We start from the raw sequence: 17,238 nt of genomic DNA, 5'->3' as shown, positions 1-17,238 counted from the left end.
ACGTTATGGATGCGACATGACCATGGAACTGGCTGACTTATAAACAAGAGCCTTACAAATTTAAGGAGTTGTGCTCTTAAGGCAAGCTGAGCATACACATTGCTCTTTGTATACCATTCTCTTGTCAATCTGGAATGTGAAAAATGTTTCTGTATGATTGCACATCATATTTATGATGTAAAAAGAGTGTAATTTGTGTGTGCACAATCAATCTTTCCCCCATGGTAAGGATGACCTTTGCATGGAATTGCCCAGTAGTAAAAATGAAAGTCATCTACTGTATGCACTAAGACTAGTGTGTGGGCGCAGTGATGATAAAAGCACAAGATGTGGTGGAAGGGCAGTAGGTTAAGTACAGTGCATTAATGTTGCAACCGAAGCTCTATTGGGAAACACGGGATCAGCTGACGGGGAATTCTGAACAGTAGCTATGACAGAGATTTTTAATTTTGCATCCAATCTTTTACCCGAGGCTTTTAACAACTGACAAAATATCCCACAATGCATTTTAACTCTGCATTCAGAGGCATCCAGAGTGGAATGTATGGGTTTTACCTGTGCATTTAACACAGGTGACTCTAGTTATTAGCTTATATACCTGGCTGAAGAGCTATGTGCTACATAGAATCAGCTGGTTTAGTATATGGTTGGAACAATTAATGTGGCAGGGGACCTTTACTCTCTGAAGCCGGATTAACCACCTCTGCTTGAAACTGCATTATTAATATACACTGTACAGGGAGGTTAAAGCATTGACCTTGACATTGTGTGCACCTTAGTTAACTAGCTGAGCTGCCAATGCTGGAAGTAGCAGGAGATGACAGGTTAGCTGAGAGTGTGTAGCCTGAAGAGTGCACACGAGTAGGGTGAATTACGGGCCACGCATGAGATGGATTGGTGGGACGAGACCATTAGGATCTTGGTTGAGGTCCTGAAGTCCCAGCTGGTGGTTACCATATACAGTAAGGAAATACATTTGATACTAATCATTTAGGTAGTTTAGTAGTTTGATTGAGGAGCCTTTTTAGTCAAAGGAACTTACAATATTACAGGGACATACATTTTTTATCTATATTTGTGCCAGCTGGGTGTTGCACTGATTATCCCAGTGATGTTAGCATTTTGCTCTTCTTGTTGAACTACAAGAACACCTGGTTATGCCAATGGCTACTGTGGACTGGGTTATATTTTTTCAGAGTACAAAAGTATGTAATGTACAAAATGTAAGGAGCGGTATAAGTTGAGGGCAGTTAGATGTAGACACTAGATTTCATCGTGAAGTTGTTTAGTTATAGGCAGGTAAGTGTTGATGGCACTGTGCTCTTGTATTCCTATAAGCATTTCCCAATACTTCTCCTCATTCCCTGCCCTGACTCTCACCTGCCTCTATTCCTTCTCTACTGTTCCCAGGTCAGCCGCGCCGAAAGAGTGCCTCCCTTTTGAGCTGGGTTCTGCTCAATGTTTCACCCACTTCAAATGAACAACCTCCCAATCAATGTCACATTTTTGGCTGACTCTAAGTTCTTTGTTATTGGTACTTTATAGCTAGGTAAAGATCTAACTGATTTAATTCAAAAATAAAACAAATGATTATTTCAGCATCAAACCAAAAACCTTAAAACATAATCTTGCATCCACCAACATAACATTTGCATAACAATGTAATAAACATGCTATGCAAGATACCATATCCGGTCAGTAATCATAGTAGTAGAGTGTCTGATGGTGTGTCATCAACTGTTGTAACAATTTTAGATAATGGCAACATTGCAATATCACTCTCCTGTGACCATAGACTGTCATGACTCTGACATGATCTCTGGTCACAGTGTGGCATTTTACATGACGTGTTTCTGACACATGTCAAGTGGAGAATTAGGAAGAAAGCAGTCTCTTGATGGAGAATTTAAGTACAAATATTACCAGCTATAGTAAGTCAGTGTCTATTGTTTCATGAGACAGGTAAGTGCGGCTGCCTGCTCACCTTGACTAGCGAGACGGAGACATCAGGTGAGGTCACTCTGCAAGGAAAGACGAGTGGCTTGCCCTCCATCAGATAGACCAGCTCCGGCACCTCAGGCTGGTCCTTCACAAATGGACGCTGGCTATCTGAAACCCAAACAATGGGGTCAGGAACAAACATGCAGCAGTGCTCTCATTTATACGTGCACACACACACACACACACACACACACACACACACACACACACACACACACACACACACACACACACACACACACACACACACTTGCTCTTAGAAAGCTCAGCCATCGAGAACAATCTGGGATCAACAATAAACACTTGCAGAGATTGTTTGCAGGCTATCAAACGCTTCCCCCTCCCTGTTGTTTCCTCGTCTGGTTTCAGCCCTTTTTTCTCTCTTCACGTAATATTCTCGTGCCATTGAAAAAGACCTGGGTGTTGTTTAACCCCCCCCCCCCCCCCACCACCACCACACACACACACACACACAGTAACACCATTACCGCCACCTTCCCCACGCCCCCCCCGCCCCCTCATTGTTTGTAACAGTGGTGTTATTAAAGGAATGAAAAAAATCTCTGAACATTTTAACAAAAGTACCCCAAGGACCGCGGGATACAGGGCTTCCTTGTTGTGCTTTGATTCCATATAAAAGCGACAGGGAGAGGCCTGATGATCGGGACAGCAGGAGCGATTGATGGCTCCCAGGGGGCCTGTTGGCCCGTCGGCTTCCCGCCCAGTGGCCCGCCGTTCCTGCCCACTCCGTGCCAAGGGAGGAATGGACGGCCTGTCGCCGTGGCGCTTCTGCTGTGCTGCCCTCTGCCTGCTGCCCCTGGATGCCCCCTGAGAGGAGGTGGCCGTCGCCTCCTCTTCCTCCCTCCCTCCCTGCCCGTCTCCTTGGCTCCTACTCCACCCCCCCCCCCCCCCAACCCCCCATCCCCCATCGTCAGCCTCCTCAACCTCCTCCATCTCTCCACAGACAGAGACTGAGACACCCTGCACCCACACCCCCTCGACACACACACACAGTCTGTCCTCTTCACTCCCATAGCAGCACCCCCCCTCCCTCCTTTAGCGCAGCACAGGATGCAGTGATCAGGGCTGAGAGCAGGAGATAAGAGCAGTGCCCTGGGAAACTCTGCCCAGGGGCTGAGTCTTTCAGCAGCTGTAGCTATTTCTGCTCCCGCGGGGCGGCACGTAAATGAAAGTTAAAGGTTATATATAGACACCAAAAATGAGACGGGGGGGGGCAAGAGAGAGAGGTTGAGAGGGAGAGAGAGAAGGAACAGGCTGGAGAAACTGTGCCAGGTACTCACTTAGAAGGATGCGGGTAAACAGAAAAAAAAAACAGTAGTGTTTAGATATTATTGGATTTCCACACTTTCCTGTTTAGAGTTAGCACATAGAGACTGACAGTGAGAACACCAGCCTTGCCTTACACTTAAGGGCTGGGCGACAGTGGGGTGTGTGGGTGGGTTGAGTGAGTTCTTCTGGCAGAGAAGAGAGGATCAGGTGGTGAACATTTTCAGGAGCATCTATGCATCTCAATGTCTTTATCCTCTTTTTCAATTCAATTCAATTGCATTCAATTCAATTCAATTCAATTCAATTCAATTCCATATCATTCAAATCCATTCAGTTCAGTCCAGTTCAATTTAATTCAGCTCCAATCAAAATGACTATCTCCCTCTCCTCTCTGTGTCTCGATCTTATCCTCTCCTTTCTACTGGACTGTATGTGTGTGTGTGTGTGTGTGTGTGTGTGTACTCCTTACCTGTGATGTAGACATAGACGGCGGAGTGTCGGTTCTGCCGGTGGTGATAGGCACAGCGGTAGGAGCCTGTGTGCCGAGGCAGAGCCGGACTCAGGGTGAGCGTGCTGCAGTGCAGTCTCCTGCACCTCGAATGCTCCACGTGCAAGCTCTGGTTGTGGCTCGTCACATCGAACGGGGGAACCCAGAGCAGTGCACCTTTGCCCCTGGAGAAGCACAGGGGACCACCACATTGGGTAAACACAAGGGGTAATCCCTCTTCACTTGCCTCCAAGTCTCTCAGTTCAAATGAATGAGCCAAATACTACAATTTATCCATGATGGACCATTGATGGGCTTTACCTCAAAAGGCCTTTGTCAAGCTAGTATAGGTCAAATAAATATACCCACACCTTTACTGGAGGGTAAATGAGTTTTAAAAGTAAATCATATCTAGACTAAACATAGATGGATAGGTCTGTGTAATTAATTGTAGTTGCTGTGAGGCTATAACTTTGGTAACCTTATAACTGGAGTGGTGTCTTTAAGTGTATGAGCTGTTTGTGAAGGGTAGAATGAGATTGTGGTTTTTACCTGCACTTAAGATGAAGAGTCTGGTTGGCCTCCAAGACAAGCTGACTCACTTTCACATCAAGCAGCGGCGTGTTGTATTTACCAGTTGATTCTGCAGAAGAAAGGGATTCCTAGCTGTTGAGACTATCTTTAATCCAATGTGATCCAATCCAAAATTCAGATAATGGTAACAATGATAAAATAATTATTATTATTATTCAGTTTAACTTATTCTATGGGTAGAGGAAACAATGCAAGCAGTATGGCAAGCCATTTTATTTGTTTGAACTGTTTTCATCCATCAGGAGTGTCTTGGGTGAACCATGCATCTTGATAAAACATCTCCATGATAGGCCTCATATTTCAGTTGTTTTCTGTATGTCTATTAATAAATATAGTATTTAATACATTGTCCTGCCCAAGATTGTTTTTAAGAGATTAACAATCATAATGAAAAGCAAAAGCAAGGAGAGAAATTAACCTGTAATCAAAGACAGAGAGTAGAGATTTATGGGTTTTGCTGCATTGTTTATTTTATTAATGACTTGATGTGACCTTATTTATAGCTTTAATTAATGTGAATGTATCAGGTGTAATCAGGTGGCCTCTCATTATCTGTACTAATTTATAATAATATATGAACTATGAATGATCATCATGAAGATGCCTGAGACAGGCCAAACAGAGTGACCACAGCCATGTCACTTACATAGCCCTTATAATCTCATAGTTTCTAATTTCTAATAGTAGCCTATGCACTGTGAGTCATCTCTCTATACAGCCTATACAGCTGGCTGTATGGAACACTTGAGGAAGTGGAGTCAAGTGTTTTCAAGTCAAGACCTTTCTCAGCAGTGGTCCACAGGGGATTTCGTGAATTGGGCTACTGACCCATTCTCTGACCGTTATCCCATTCATTCGTTAACGCTTATTCTACACATCAGAGTTCCGGAGCAAATCCCCCAGCGAGGGGGAACCTGCTATAGATCAACGTTGCATGGAGACATATAGGCCAGGGAATAGCAATTGAAATATGTTGCCTTTGAATTGCCTAAATTGGCCGATGTTTTCCGAAAAGCCACACCAGCGCAATAGGATAAATACAAATCTGTATTAGCTTACATGTGACACTTAGCCTACTGATCAAGTAGGCTTAACAGGCTACATTAATTAATAGATTATGTGAAAATAAACCGCCGTTTTTAGCCTACAATCGCCCTCCCTGTAAATGTAAAGTGTTTTACACGCCTGATACTATTTCAAATAGGCCTAAGAATATGTAGCCTAAACATATAGTAAAAAATATAATGCTGCTCAGCATGTTTTACCAAATTCAACAAAAATCTAAATACATTTACAGGCCAATGATTAACTTTAACGTGAACTTTCACATCTTTGTGTACGTATCTTGATCGTGTGTCTACCAAATTGTGAAAGGATGTCACCGTTGCCTCAAGGTATTTACGCATATGCTTTCGAAAACTAAATCCGGCTGATATTTCCGATTTCCAACTCTACTACTGTTCCAAAATGAAAAGATATTAACACATTATTATAATTATCATTATCACGATAATTATGATAATTCCTGATAATTCCTCCTCTTCTTCGTATTATTATAATGATTATTATTATGATTAGCCTATTATTATTAGTAGTAGTAGTAGTCGTAGTAGTATTAGCCTTTTTTTATTATTATTAACAACAATTCACATTCTACACTTGATTTGAAATTTCATATCATGATAATTTGACAAAGAATTAGGGACAAATGGTTTCTTATTGTATATTAAATGTCAACACAATCTCGCTTGTGAAAAATGCAACGTCTCTCACGCAAGGAAATCCATCGGCTTGACCTGTAGCGGGAGTGGAAAGTTGTTGACCAATAAAAATAAAACAGTGACGCAGCGGAGCGCACAGGAGTACACGAGTTCAGCGCAGATTTCCTCCCAGTGCGTCTGTTTTAGTCATAACCACTGATTAGCCCGGGTTCCTGCGCACTAGAAAGTTTCCTTGAGGTGGTCATGACCCCGAACTCATTTATATTAGAACTTCCATTTCACAAACTCATCAGGCTCAGGAAATAACGCCCTCGTCGATTCAAACGGGGCCAAATAGTTGGAGACGGACGCCAAACAGGGGCACACAGGTCTTCGTTATCAAAACAACTATTCCTCCTGACTTTAGTGGACAACCAATGCGCAACACGTACATCATTCAACTCCCCATTTTCGTGCCAACAAGTACAACAACCTGCACACCGATGCGTAATAGTCAGCCAAAGTAGTTAAAACCATGCCTTCAAGCAATTCAAAAGCATACAGTAATGCCTTTGTTCTTAAATATTGTGTAAGCACTGGGGGATATTCTTGACATCCGCACACATAATGTGTCAGTCTCTTACTACTATGTTGGTTTAGTTTGCTACACTCATATCATGCAGACAGAGTAGAGTCATTCAGCACATGGCACAACCATTCTCCAGCCTTCACAATCCTTGCGCGAGGCTCTGCACAACACCACGGCAACAGTAACGCCACAGTGACCCAATAAATTGGCTGGGTATCATCAGATGTGTGATGATGTAGTAGTTTTTATTGTGTATAATTTCGATCCACAATTTACTAGTTATGACCATTGCAACAGGTAGCTAGAATTCCGAAACAATCAGGACAGTTGTAAAGAATGTCTTCCTTACCTTTTGCCAGCGCGCTGCCTGACATTCCACACAAAACCAGTAATAAAATGTCAATCATGCTCTCTGCCAAAAGTGGTGCCTTGAAACCTGAAAACCTGACGATATCTTGAAAAGAGTTGTAGAAACTTGAAGACAAAAAGATTTTTTAAAAGAAGATTCAAATGTTCCTCCAGAGGGGATGCACCTCGCAGCACCTCAGTTGCGCGCTGTCGTTTTGCAGGGATGAAGAAACCAGTACTATTCCCCTTGGAGATATATGAATGTATAATAGTACAGTTACTGGATTGCTAGTTTAGATTCCACGGCAACTCTCTCCCATTCTAACCGGGACCAGCAATTTATTCACCCTGTCATACCGGTTCAGTGACGCAATATGATCGCCACACCTCCGCGCCATCGTACAGAACCTCCCTGCGGATTTTCTGATTCACATCTTCTTCAGCAGTCAAATAGCTGGCCTTTCGTTGGCATGGAGACTCAGTACTCATAGACCACAAACGCATTTGCAACTGTAGCCTAGCCTACTTTAAGCGTTCCTATTTCTGTTACTAAAATTGGCCGTTTTTGGTTGGTTTAACAAAGATGAGCAGCTGGTGCTATCAAGTAGTCTTGAATTTCCCCTGGGGATCAATAAAGTATCTATCTATCTATCTATCTATCTATCTATCTAGATGTTCAAGGAGCACAACAGTACAGTTTTGAAAATTAATCCTAGCTGTAGGGTTTTCTAATGATTCATTATCCTTTAAAAAGGAGGGATATATTTTTTCCTTTCTCTAAGATACACCAAAACAGGTGAAACAACACGAAACAGCTATGAATTGTACTGTTTAATATACCACTAATTTCAACAACGACCTTAAATAAATTTAACAGCGGATTGTGACATTTTTCGCAGGTGGTTCGACAGGACATAGAACATGACTTTAAACAGAGCAGTACCACTGAATGACCACGAGTGGGAGCACGTTATATATAGCAGCCAAGATGTTTTGTTCATCTTACTCATCACTCGATTAAAGTATGGCGCTTAAATTGGTATCCGGAGAATTGTTAGCACAGAAGATACACTCGATTACTCGGGGTGACATGATACAGTACAGTGATTTGAGTCTTTGGAGTGACATTTAGCGAATGAACCATCATCTTGATGTAGGCTCTATACTAAAAGGACAATTGATACCACATAACTCCACAGGATAAAATGCAGTTTACCATCTCTTTTAGCTTGTGCAATACAGAGTTTGATAGGCATAGAATAAAAATGAATATATCATGGGACATACAATTCAGTGATTACTTATCCCAGTTAAGTTGGGGAACTGAAAGCTATACTAAGTTGAAGTAATAGGTAGTAATATAATAGCTACAAGATGTGTCTGAATACTGGGACATAACATTATACACACAGTAGGACCACACCAAGTAAGGACTCCTTCCACAAAGACAGAGTCAAGCGCATTTCTGGAATGTATGTTCAACCTTTCAGCAATGTCCAGAGTTCTGTGTGTATTCTGATTCTGTGCTAATCAGAGGCAGGTGCTGGTGGTATTACAGAGATGGTAGGTTGTGACAGTGCTTATCTGAGTTTGACTGACTTCAGAGATGAAGGACCATGGGACGTAAGAAGGGGCATTGGCATGAGGCTTTAGGAGGAAGTGATGTGGCTCCACCAGGAAGTTGCAGGGGAGTTGCCATGGAAACATCTTAGCGTTGTTAGATTAATCACTTTTCAGGTGTGCGCTGCCACTGTATGTGTGAAAGTCATGCCGGTGTTGTGTCGTTACGTTGCACGACGGAGCGCATGCTTTACACCTGGCCTTTAGTCTGCTGATGGATCCAATCTGTGAACTTAGTGACCTGCGTGTAAACTCCTGGACGGTTCTGTCGAGCGCAGCCCTCTCCCCAGCTCACGATGCCGGCCAGAAACCAACGCCGGCCCCTCTCCAGACACACCAGTGGGCCACCTGAATCACCCTACACACACACACACACAGAGAGAGAGATACACACAGAGGTTCACAAATTATGCATTATCAACTAAACCACTATATTCAGGACTGTTGAATTAGTGTGGAAATACTTCCAGAAATGAATGATGATTCTTTAACTTTAAAATAACTGTTTCAATTGTTCATTTTGATGCTACGTTGACTTACAGTACAGCGAATGGAGTCTCTGATATTGCCAACGCGAGCCTGGTACACCTGATATTGCACTATATAATGTTGTTGCGGGTAGAAGCATGACCCTTTTCGCCAGTTTTGAACAAATTGGTTACCCCCTTTGCATGGAATTCAGTATATTGAAAACTGATAAAAGGGGGATCCTACATAGTGTTCATTTAAAATCTGTAAGGTGGTGTCATGTTCTTCAAAAATGGATAATTGCTGTGGTAAACCATAGACAACACTCACACTTGTGTGCACTTCTGTCTATCAGGCAAAGCTACTGCATAGTGTAAGTTGTGCTAGTTGTCACCTGACACGCATCTATGCCTCCTTGCATGTTGCCAGCACAAAGCATTCTGGGAGTGACAGCGTCGTCGTAGAGCTTGTTGCAAACGTTTCGGTTGATGATGTTCACGGTGGCCTCCTGCAGCAGTGAAGCCAGCTCACCTGTGGGAATGCCACCAAAATGTCACTGCACATCCCTAGAGACTCACCACTATCACTTACACACACAACTGACAATCTAGTCCACAATATATACCACCATGTAGAATACAGAAGGAGCCTTTATCTCCATTGACTGTTAGTGGAGAGGATTGGCTTTTCTCATAAAGGACAATACATTGAGGAGGCTCTTCCAGTCAGCACTGGTCTCAGGAGAGTGATAGCGTGGCTCTGCACTCTGTGTGCGAATGACGTTGTGTTGATGTATATCAACTCTTTGGAGTGATGCACATTGCTCACTTACAGAGAGCTTTAAATCGCCACATGAGATCACCCATGTGCACCGTCTTTGTGCACGACTTTCCACAGGCTCCCTCCCAAATATACAGATACCTGTCTGAGCCTGGTTCTGCTCAGAGTTTGCTCTGTTAAGAAGGGTTTCCCTTGTCACAATCGCCTGTTGCGCTTCAGGAGTTACTATGAGCTTTGTAAAGTGCCTTGAGACGTCAATTGTTAATGATGCTACATAACTAAAAATGAATGGAACTGAAAGCTTTCCATCTGGATATACAATCAACTAGACATTCATAAAAAAACAAATAAACAGCAGGAATTACTGAAACAGGACTCTCCCATCAAGGAAAATGTCATGACTTCACCTGAGGGGGGGATTTGTACATAGTAAGAAGTATGTAGTTTCATTTTTTACATTGGAATACACAAGTTGCACAGTTAGTTGTACAGTAACATTTAAACATTTAGTCATTTACCAGACAGTTTTATCAAAAAGGGACAGCATAGCACAGTTATGCATGTTTGTGCTTCCTGGGTTCTGAACCCCATCACACTGCCATTGCCGGCACATTCCTCTTGCGCCCACGCCACAGGTGTGCAGGAGCATCTGTACAAATCTATGCACATCTGTGCACATCTGCCGCACACATCAGTAACCTGTCCCGAGTCCTTACCATCCTCGGTGAGCACCCCCCAGCCCGTGACGAAGCAGCTGGTCCCCGAGCTGAAGGTGTGGGTGGGCGCTGGCACGCACACGGGCTGAACCAACTCGTTGAAGTAGACGGGGGCGCTGAGCTCCAGCAGGGCGATGTCGTAGTCGGACGTGAACTGGTCATACTGGGGGTGCTGCAGGATGCGGCGGAGCTGGCGGGTGGAGACGGCGTTGCTCGCCGTGTTCATGACGCGCATGCCCATGTAGGCACGCCAGGCACGGGCATCGGAATACCTGTGGAGCACCCAGGCAGGTAAGAATGCATGCAGCCAGAGACCAGAGACCAGAGCCTACGTACAGTAAATGCCTGCTTGATCATAACAAACATACATGCACATGCAAGCTGATACACATGCACTCAACACTAGACACACACAAATTCAACATGCATGCATGCTTAGAGAGACCCCTAGCAGTACACACACACACACACACACACACACACACACATTCATATAACACACAAACATACTTTAATATGGTTAATGAATAAGCGGTACCTATAAAAAAAATGAGGAAAACAAAAAGTTAAGAACATATTCAAGTGATTAAGGTCTACCACCCAAATATGTTATTATGCTTAAAAAGCTAATTAAAATGGGATACTAATAGCAATAACAAACTGTACATATCAGGCTCAGAGTAATATGCTTCCTGCGGTATGCAACTCAACCTGCATTGTGTAATATATGATTATAAACCAGGTGTGTCCTCACTTGATGGCGTCCGAGTCCTGGAAGCAGTGGGCGGCGGAGAGCAGCCAGCGGTTGGAGACCAACGAGGCGCCGCACACGTGGCCGTAGCGTTCCATCTGCAGACTGACCTGCCATGGCCAAGAACCCATCCGAGCGTCCGCACCACCCACGATCTTGGCCTTCTTCCTGGGTCGCGTACCGCAGGCTGCAGCCAGCGACAGGACATGGAGGAGGAAATGGAGGGGGAGTGGAAAGGAAGAAGATGTGGATGAGTAAAAGTGTGGAGGAGTGGAGAGAGTGACAAATATGGAGTGAGAGGACAAGGGATTGGGGAATAGAGGCAGAGAGAAAAAGAAGTAAAGATGGAGAAGAGGAACGAGTGGAGAGGAAGTGAGGAGTTAGTGGAGGAGGGGAGAGGAAAGGGGTTTCCCAGAGTGCTTTCTGACAGTGACTGTATGAACCAACTTACAAGAGGGCCTACTGAAAAGACTCTGTGCCACACTGAAAACAAGTAGTCATTTGTCAAAAAATGTTGTTTACTTTCTCAAGACTCCACTCTACAACAACAGTTCCAGCACACTGACTGGAATGTGTTTGCTGCTGACGCCACCATGGACTCCCATACAAACATTCAGACATACACCAACTCTGTCCTACACATAAAACAGTGAAACTATTCCCTAAACACAAACCCTGAATGAACAAAGGAGTTTGCCTTCTCCTCAAGGCTAGGGATGCAGCCTTCAGGTCGGGAGACCAGGAGGCTTACAGCTCAGCCAGATCCAACCTGAGGAAAGGAATATCCAGGGCCAAACACACCTACAAGAAAAGGATTGAAGAGCACTTCAATTCCTCCGACCCCCGGTGTATGTGGCAAGGTCTACATACAATCACCAACAAATCCCCTTGCAACTCTTCCCTACCCTCCTCTACTTCCCTCCCAGACGAGCTGATTTCTCCGATTTGACCGAGAAAACAAGGAGGCAGCCTTTAAGTCAGCTGTTTCACCGGACTAGGACATACTCCAATTTTCCACCTCAGAGGTCTGCGACATCCTGGGCAGAGTGAATGCTCGGAAAGCTGCTGGCCCTGATGGGGTTCCCGGACGTGTGTTGCGAGCCTGCTCGGAGCAGTTGGCTGGTGTCTTCACCAACATCTTTAACATGTCTCTGGCCCACTCAACAGTCCCCCACAGTTTTAAATCTGCCACTATTGTTCCAGTGCCTAAACACTCCACAGCCAAAGAGCTGAACGACTTCCGCCCGGTTGCATTGACACCCATTATTGCGAAATGCTTTGAAAGGCTGGTCCTCTCACAGCTGAAATTATGTCTGCCTGCTACACTGGACCCGTATCAATTTGCCTACCGACGCAAAAGATCAACAAAGGATGCCATCTCCACAGCAATACATCTGGCACTCACCCATCTGGACAGTCCCAATACCAGTTTGAATGCTGTTCATTGACTTCAGTTCGGCATTCAACACTGTGATCCCCTCCAAGCTGATCTCCAAGCTAGGCCAGCTTGGCATCAGCAACTCACTCTGCAACCGGATTATGGACTTAATTACTAACAGACCCCAGACTGTTAAATTAGAATGTCTCTCCTCCTCCACCATCACCCTGAACACTGGCGTGCCGCAGGGCTGTGTGTTGAGCCCTCTGCTCTACTCCCTCTTCACCCACGACTGCGCCGGTGCACCCCTGTTTATGGCTCCAATGCCATAATCAAGTTCGCAGATGACACCACAGTGTTGGGCCTGATCAGAGAGGAGGATGAAACAGCATATAGAGAGGAGGTTCAGCACCTAGCTATGTGGTGCAAAAGCAAAAACAATAACCTGGCACTCAATACCCAGAAGACCAAGGAGATCATTGTGGATTTCAGGAGAGCCAAGAGCAGGGCACACATCCCCCTCCACATCAGCGGTGCTGAGGTGGAACATGTGTCTAGGTTTAAGTTCCTTGGGCTACACATCACTGAAAATCTTTCTTGGTCTCTCAACTCCTCCAGTCTGTTGAAAAAGGCGCATCAGCGCCTTCACTTTCTACGAACCCTGAAGAAAGCACACCTAGATGTATGTCCTAGGATTCTAACAGACTTCTACCGTTGTACCATTGAGAGCATACTCACTAACTGTATCTCTGTATGGTACGGCAACTGCAACGCTGCCGATTGCAAGGCACTACAAAGTGTAGTGAAATCTGCCCAAAGGACTATTGACTCCCAACTCCCCTCCATCCACAACACATATCATAAGTGCTGTAAAAACAAAGCCAAATCCATTGTCAAGGATGCCACCCACCCAAACCATGGTCTTTTCAGTCTACTCCCGTCGGGCAGGTGATACAGGAGCCTGCGCTCCCGCACCAGCAGGCTCAGGTACAGCTTCTTTCCAGGCTGTAACACTGCTGAACAAAGCCTCACCTCCTGTCTAGCATTTTCACATTAGCTGTTACTAGTTTACCTGTTTACTTTTTACTACTGCACTGCTTACCTGTTTAAATTTACTCCTACACTGTTTCAGCTATGACCTTGCACTGCTAACACCCCATACTATACATTATATATATATATATTTATATTTATATATATATATTTTATATTCTATAGCCTGCCCATAAACCTGTGCAATATACTGTACATATATATTACATGTATGTATATATATATTAGTTATATAGAATGTCTATTTATACTCAACATACTCTGTATACATATCTAGACATGTCATCTGGAAAACCTGTATTTAACCAACTATGCACTTATTATTATTGTATTCACAATCATACTCTACCTGCACTTGGTATTTAATTCTTCTTTGCACTTCTGGTTGGATGTCAACTGCATTTCATTGACTCTATACCTGTACTCTGCTAAATGACAATAAAGTTGAATCTAATCTAATCTAATCTAATCAAGACAGCACATATTAATTTATTTGAACACAAGGATTTTAAAAGGGAAGACGTGTGTTTATTAGAAATAGAATATCTGAGCCTCCACACTTTAGAGATATCTAAAGAGAATAGTGTCACCCCATCTATACAAGCCACTTACCAAAAAGGGAACAACCAAGATACAGTGAAACTAGTAGTGTGTATTGCAATAAGTATGCTACTATTAGTATAGAATAGAATGCCAATTCAAGCGAGTTAAAGGAGAATTCCGGTGATTTTTCAAATTTTTTTCTCGAGGTCACAGAGTACTGTCGTTACGAAATAAAATGAAAACAATCAGTTGTACCTAGCTTGAGTTGTTGCAGCCAACAGCTTGAGCTGCCAGGCAGCTACAGTGCTACACTCTGGAGGCAAGTTCATGAGCCCCCATGTTCATGCCCCCAGAGTGTAGCACTGTAGCTGCCTGGCAGCTCTAGCTGTTGGCTGCAGCAACTCAAGCTAGGTTGACCGCTTGTAGTACTCAGTGACCTTGAGAAACAGAGATCTATGTGAAAAATCACCGGAATTGTCCTTTATCTCATTGACTTGAGCAGCTGAGGTTTTGGAGGTGGATGGAGGCCGTGATAGAGATAGATGGTGTGTGGAACTCACCACAGCGCATTTCATCCGAGCCGTCTTTGCAGTCTTTGATTCCGTCACACTCTGGGTTCATCTTGTTCACACACTTCTTATTGGCACACTTGTAGGATGAAGGGGAACAGCCTTTATGGACTGGAAAACAGAGCTGTTTCAGTATGTCCTCAAGGTATGCGTGTGTGTGTGTGTATGAGAGAGTGAGACAGAAAGAGATTGAGAGGGCTCTCATTTGAAACATGGGCAAAGTCTGAATGTAAATTCCATTGCTGACTGAGCAAATATTCCGTCAAGACGTTTCCTATATGTTAAATGGATATGCATGATATCATGACTCACACTAGCTGTAGTCTACATCATGAATGCATGATGGTTGATGGTGTGTGAGCGAGTGAGTCAGTGAGAGAAAAAGAGAGAGAGAGAGAGAATTTGTGCATACATGTGCACGATAGTGACTGTAAGTCACTCTGTTGCAATTGAGTCTGTGTGTCTGTGTGTGGGTGTGTCTGTGTGTCTGTGTGTCTGTGTGTGGGTGTGAGAGTGTGTGTGAGGCACTCACATGCTCTTGTGCAGTTGAGCTCATCGCTCCTATCCTTGCAGTCGACCACTCCATCACATACCGAGGCTTTTTTGATACACACCTTATTGGGACACATGTGGTAGCATTTCCCTGCTTCAAGAGGAACAAACATATCAAATATGGCTGTATGGTTATATGTCTTATGTTCTAAATGTTTTAATGGAGCCAGCATTATGTTACTGCTGTATATCAATTGCTATGTGATTTAATGTTCTTTTTTTAGCCACCATGTGCCTAGTATAACATCTTGCCAATGGACTACAGTTGAAAATTAGCCTGCTGGCTAATGTAGTAAAAATTATTTGTAAGAACATACTGTATACAAATGTAATTTTAACTCCATCAGCCTGTCTCCCTCATATTTGCATTAACTGCTGTACTTGGTGAAGACCCGCCTCGACCATTTGCAAATCAAGTCTTTTGTCATGTACAACGACCCAGCTTTTGTCTTATGGCAGACTTCACCATAAGTGGTCGGTGCCAATTAAGCACGCATATGTCTGGGGCGTGTCTGAACTTTTCCACTGCCACAGACAAAGACCCTGCTAACTGAATATAAGGCTGTGAGAAACTACAATCGGGAGGTGACTTGAGGCAACTTGTTTCATGTTTCTCCTCCGAGCCGGCTTGTAATAAACCTGGGAACGTTTCCCTTTCTTAACACGTCAGTTCGGTTTTTCTTCCACGTCATTTGTAATTCTCACCACACTAACACTGGCACAGAAATGTTGATCAATGTGCACTGTCTTTTAAATAAATAAATGAAATGAAATGATATCAATAGCTTTTCCTGAGTCTGCTTATTTCCTTCACTATAAACAATACATAGGTATTGTTCATTGTTGCTATACGCCAGGGGTTCCCAACCTTTTTTGGCAGGCGACCCTATTTTGATGTCACAAAACATTGGCGACCCAAATCATTCACAACATGTTGTGAGAGCGCGCATTTCATCTCTGCTGTAACATCCAGTCGAAAGTGGTACTTTGATTTTCAAGCATGATTACATCAATCAAAGATCTCATGCGGGCTGTCTAAGTTTATTTTTACATAATTAGATTGTAATGAAGGATCCATATTAGTTTCATGAGGTTTTTGATATTTGTTTTATGCAATGTATATGCTTATGTAATGTCCTGTTCAATTTTAATATACCCAGTTAAGCTAAGTATCTCAGCCGACCCCATTTGAATTTCAAGCGACCCCACATGGGATTGCGACCCCAAGACTGGGAAATGATGCCTTATGCTGTTATTCTGGGGGCATACAACACTGTTAATACTGCTCAGCTCTTATTAAATAAAGAATCTAAATCAGAATGAGGTTTAGTTGACTGAGTGAGTTAAATACACACAAGGAATTGGAAGAAAGCCTGAAGAAGCCTGGAGCAGCTTGGAGGAGTTTTCCAGTAGATATTCCCAGACATCCCAACTAGGGATCGACCGATATGGATTTTTTAGTGCTGATACGATACCGATTTTTTTCCATCAGCCTTAGCCGATGACCGATACAGGCTGCCGATTTTCTTGAGCCGATACTGCTTTTATTTTGCTCCCTCAATTTACATCAAACAAATGACACATAATTACACAAATGATGATAACAAATGTTATAAGTCTCAATTTAAAAAAGGAACATTTATTGAACTTATGGATGGGTGCACTGCATATGGTTAACTGTGCAAGGGTAAAATGCTTTCATCAACATCTTACAACACAGCCTTGATGATGCATTGCTTGCTGACATATTATAACACATAATTCAAGTCATCACAAAATGTCTTTGTCAACACATTTAA

At 43.5% G+C, this 17,238-nt stretch overlaps 2 protein-coding genes across 3 annotated transcripts in view; both read right to left on the bottom strand.

Moving 5' to 3' along the window:
• The window catches only part of flt1 (fms related receptor tyrosine kinase 1), a 46,402-nt gene extending 38,985 nt beyond the window's left edge, over positions 1-7,417 (bottom strand). The window contains exons 1-4 of one of the 2 annotated variants that reach the window (XM_042066973.1): positions 7,011-7,417; positions 4,331-4,421; positions 3,761-3,963; positions 1,985-2,109 (exon numbers count right to left, since the gene is read on the bottom strand). In XM_042066973.1, the coding sequence (XP_041922907.1) occupies positions 1,985-2,109; positions 3,761-3,963; positions 4,331-4,421; positions 7,011-7,068 (477 nt within the window). In that variant the 5' untranslated portion in view covers positions 7,069-7,417. The remainder of the gene's footprint in view (positions 1-1,984; positions 2,110-3,760; positions 3,964-4,330; positions 4,422-7,010) is intronic. The other variant, XM_042066972.1, reaches the window with a different exon arrangement.
• Positions 7,418-7,890: 473 nt separating this feature from the next.
• Positions 7,891-17,238, bottom strand: part of LOC121688800 (suppressor of tumorigenicity 14 protein homolog) — a 28,964-nt gene continuing 19,616 nt past the window's right edge. The window contains 6 exon segments of the mRNA XM_042068647.1: positions 7,891-8,987; positions 9,492-9,628; positions 10,594-10,865; positions 11,348-11,531; positions 14,879-14,998; positions 15,420-15,533. Coding sequence (XP_041924581.1) covers positions 8,820-8,987; positions 9,492-9,628; positions 10,594-10,865; positions 11,348-11,531; positions 14,879-14,998; positions 15,420-15,533 — 995 coding nt within the window. The 3' untranslated portion in view covers positions 7,891-8,819.

The sequence above is a fragment of the Alosa sapidissima genome, chromosome 17 (assembly GCF_018492685.1).
Source record: "Alosa sapidissima isolate fAloSap1 chromosome 17, fAloSap1.pri, whole genome shotgun sequence".
Taxonomy (NCBI): domain Eukaryota; kingdom Metazoa; phylum Chordata; class Actinopteri; order Clupeiformes; family Clupeidae; genus Alosa; species Alosa sapidissima.
The sequence above is the reverse complement of the archived record's forward strand: the minus strand, read 5'-3'. Positions and strand labels throughout refer to the sequence as shown.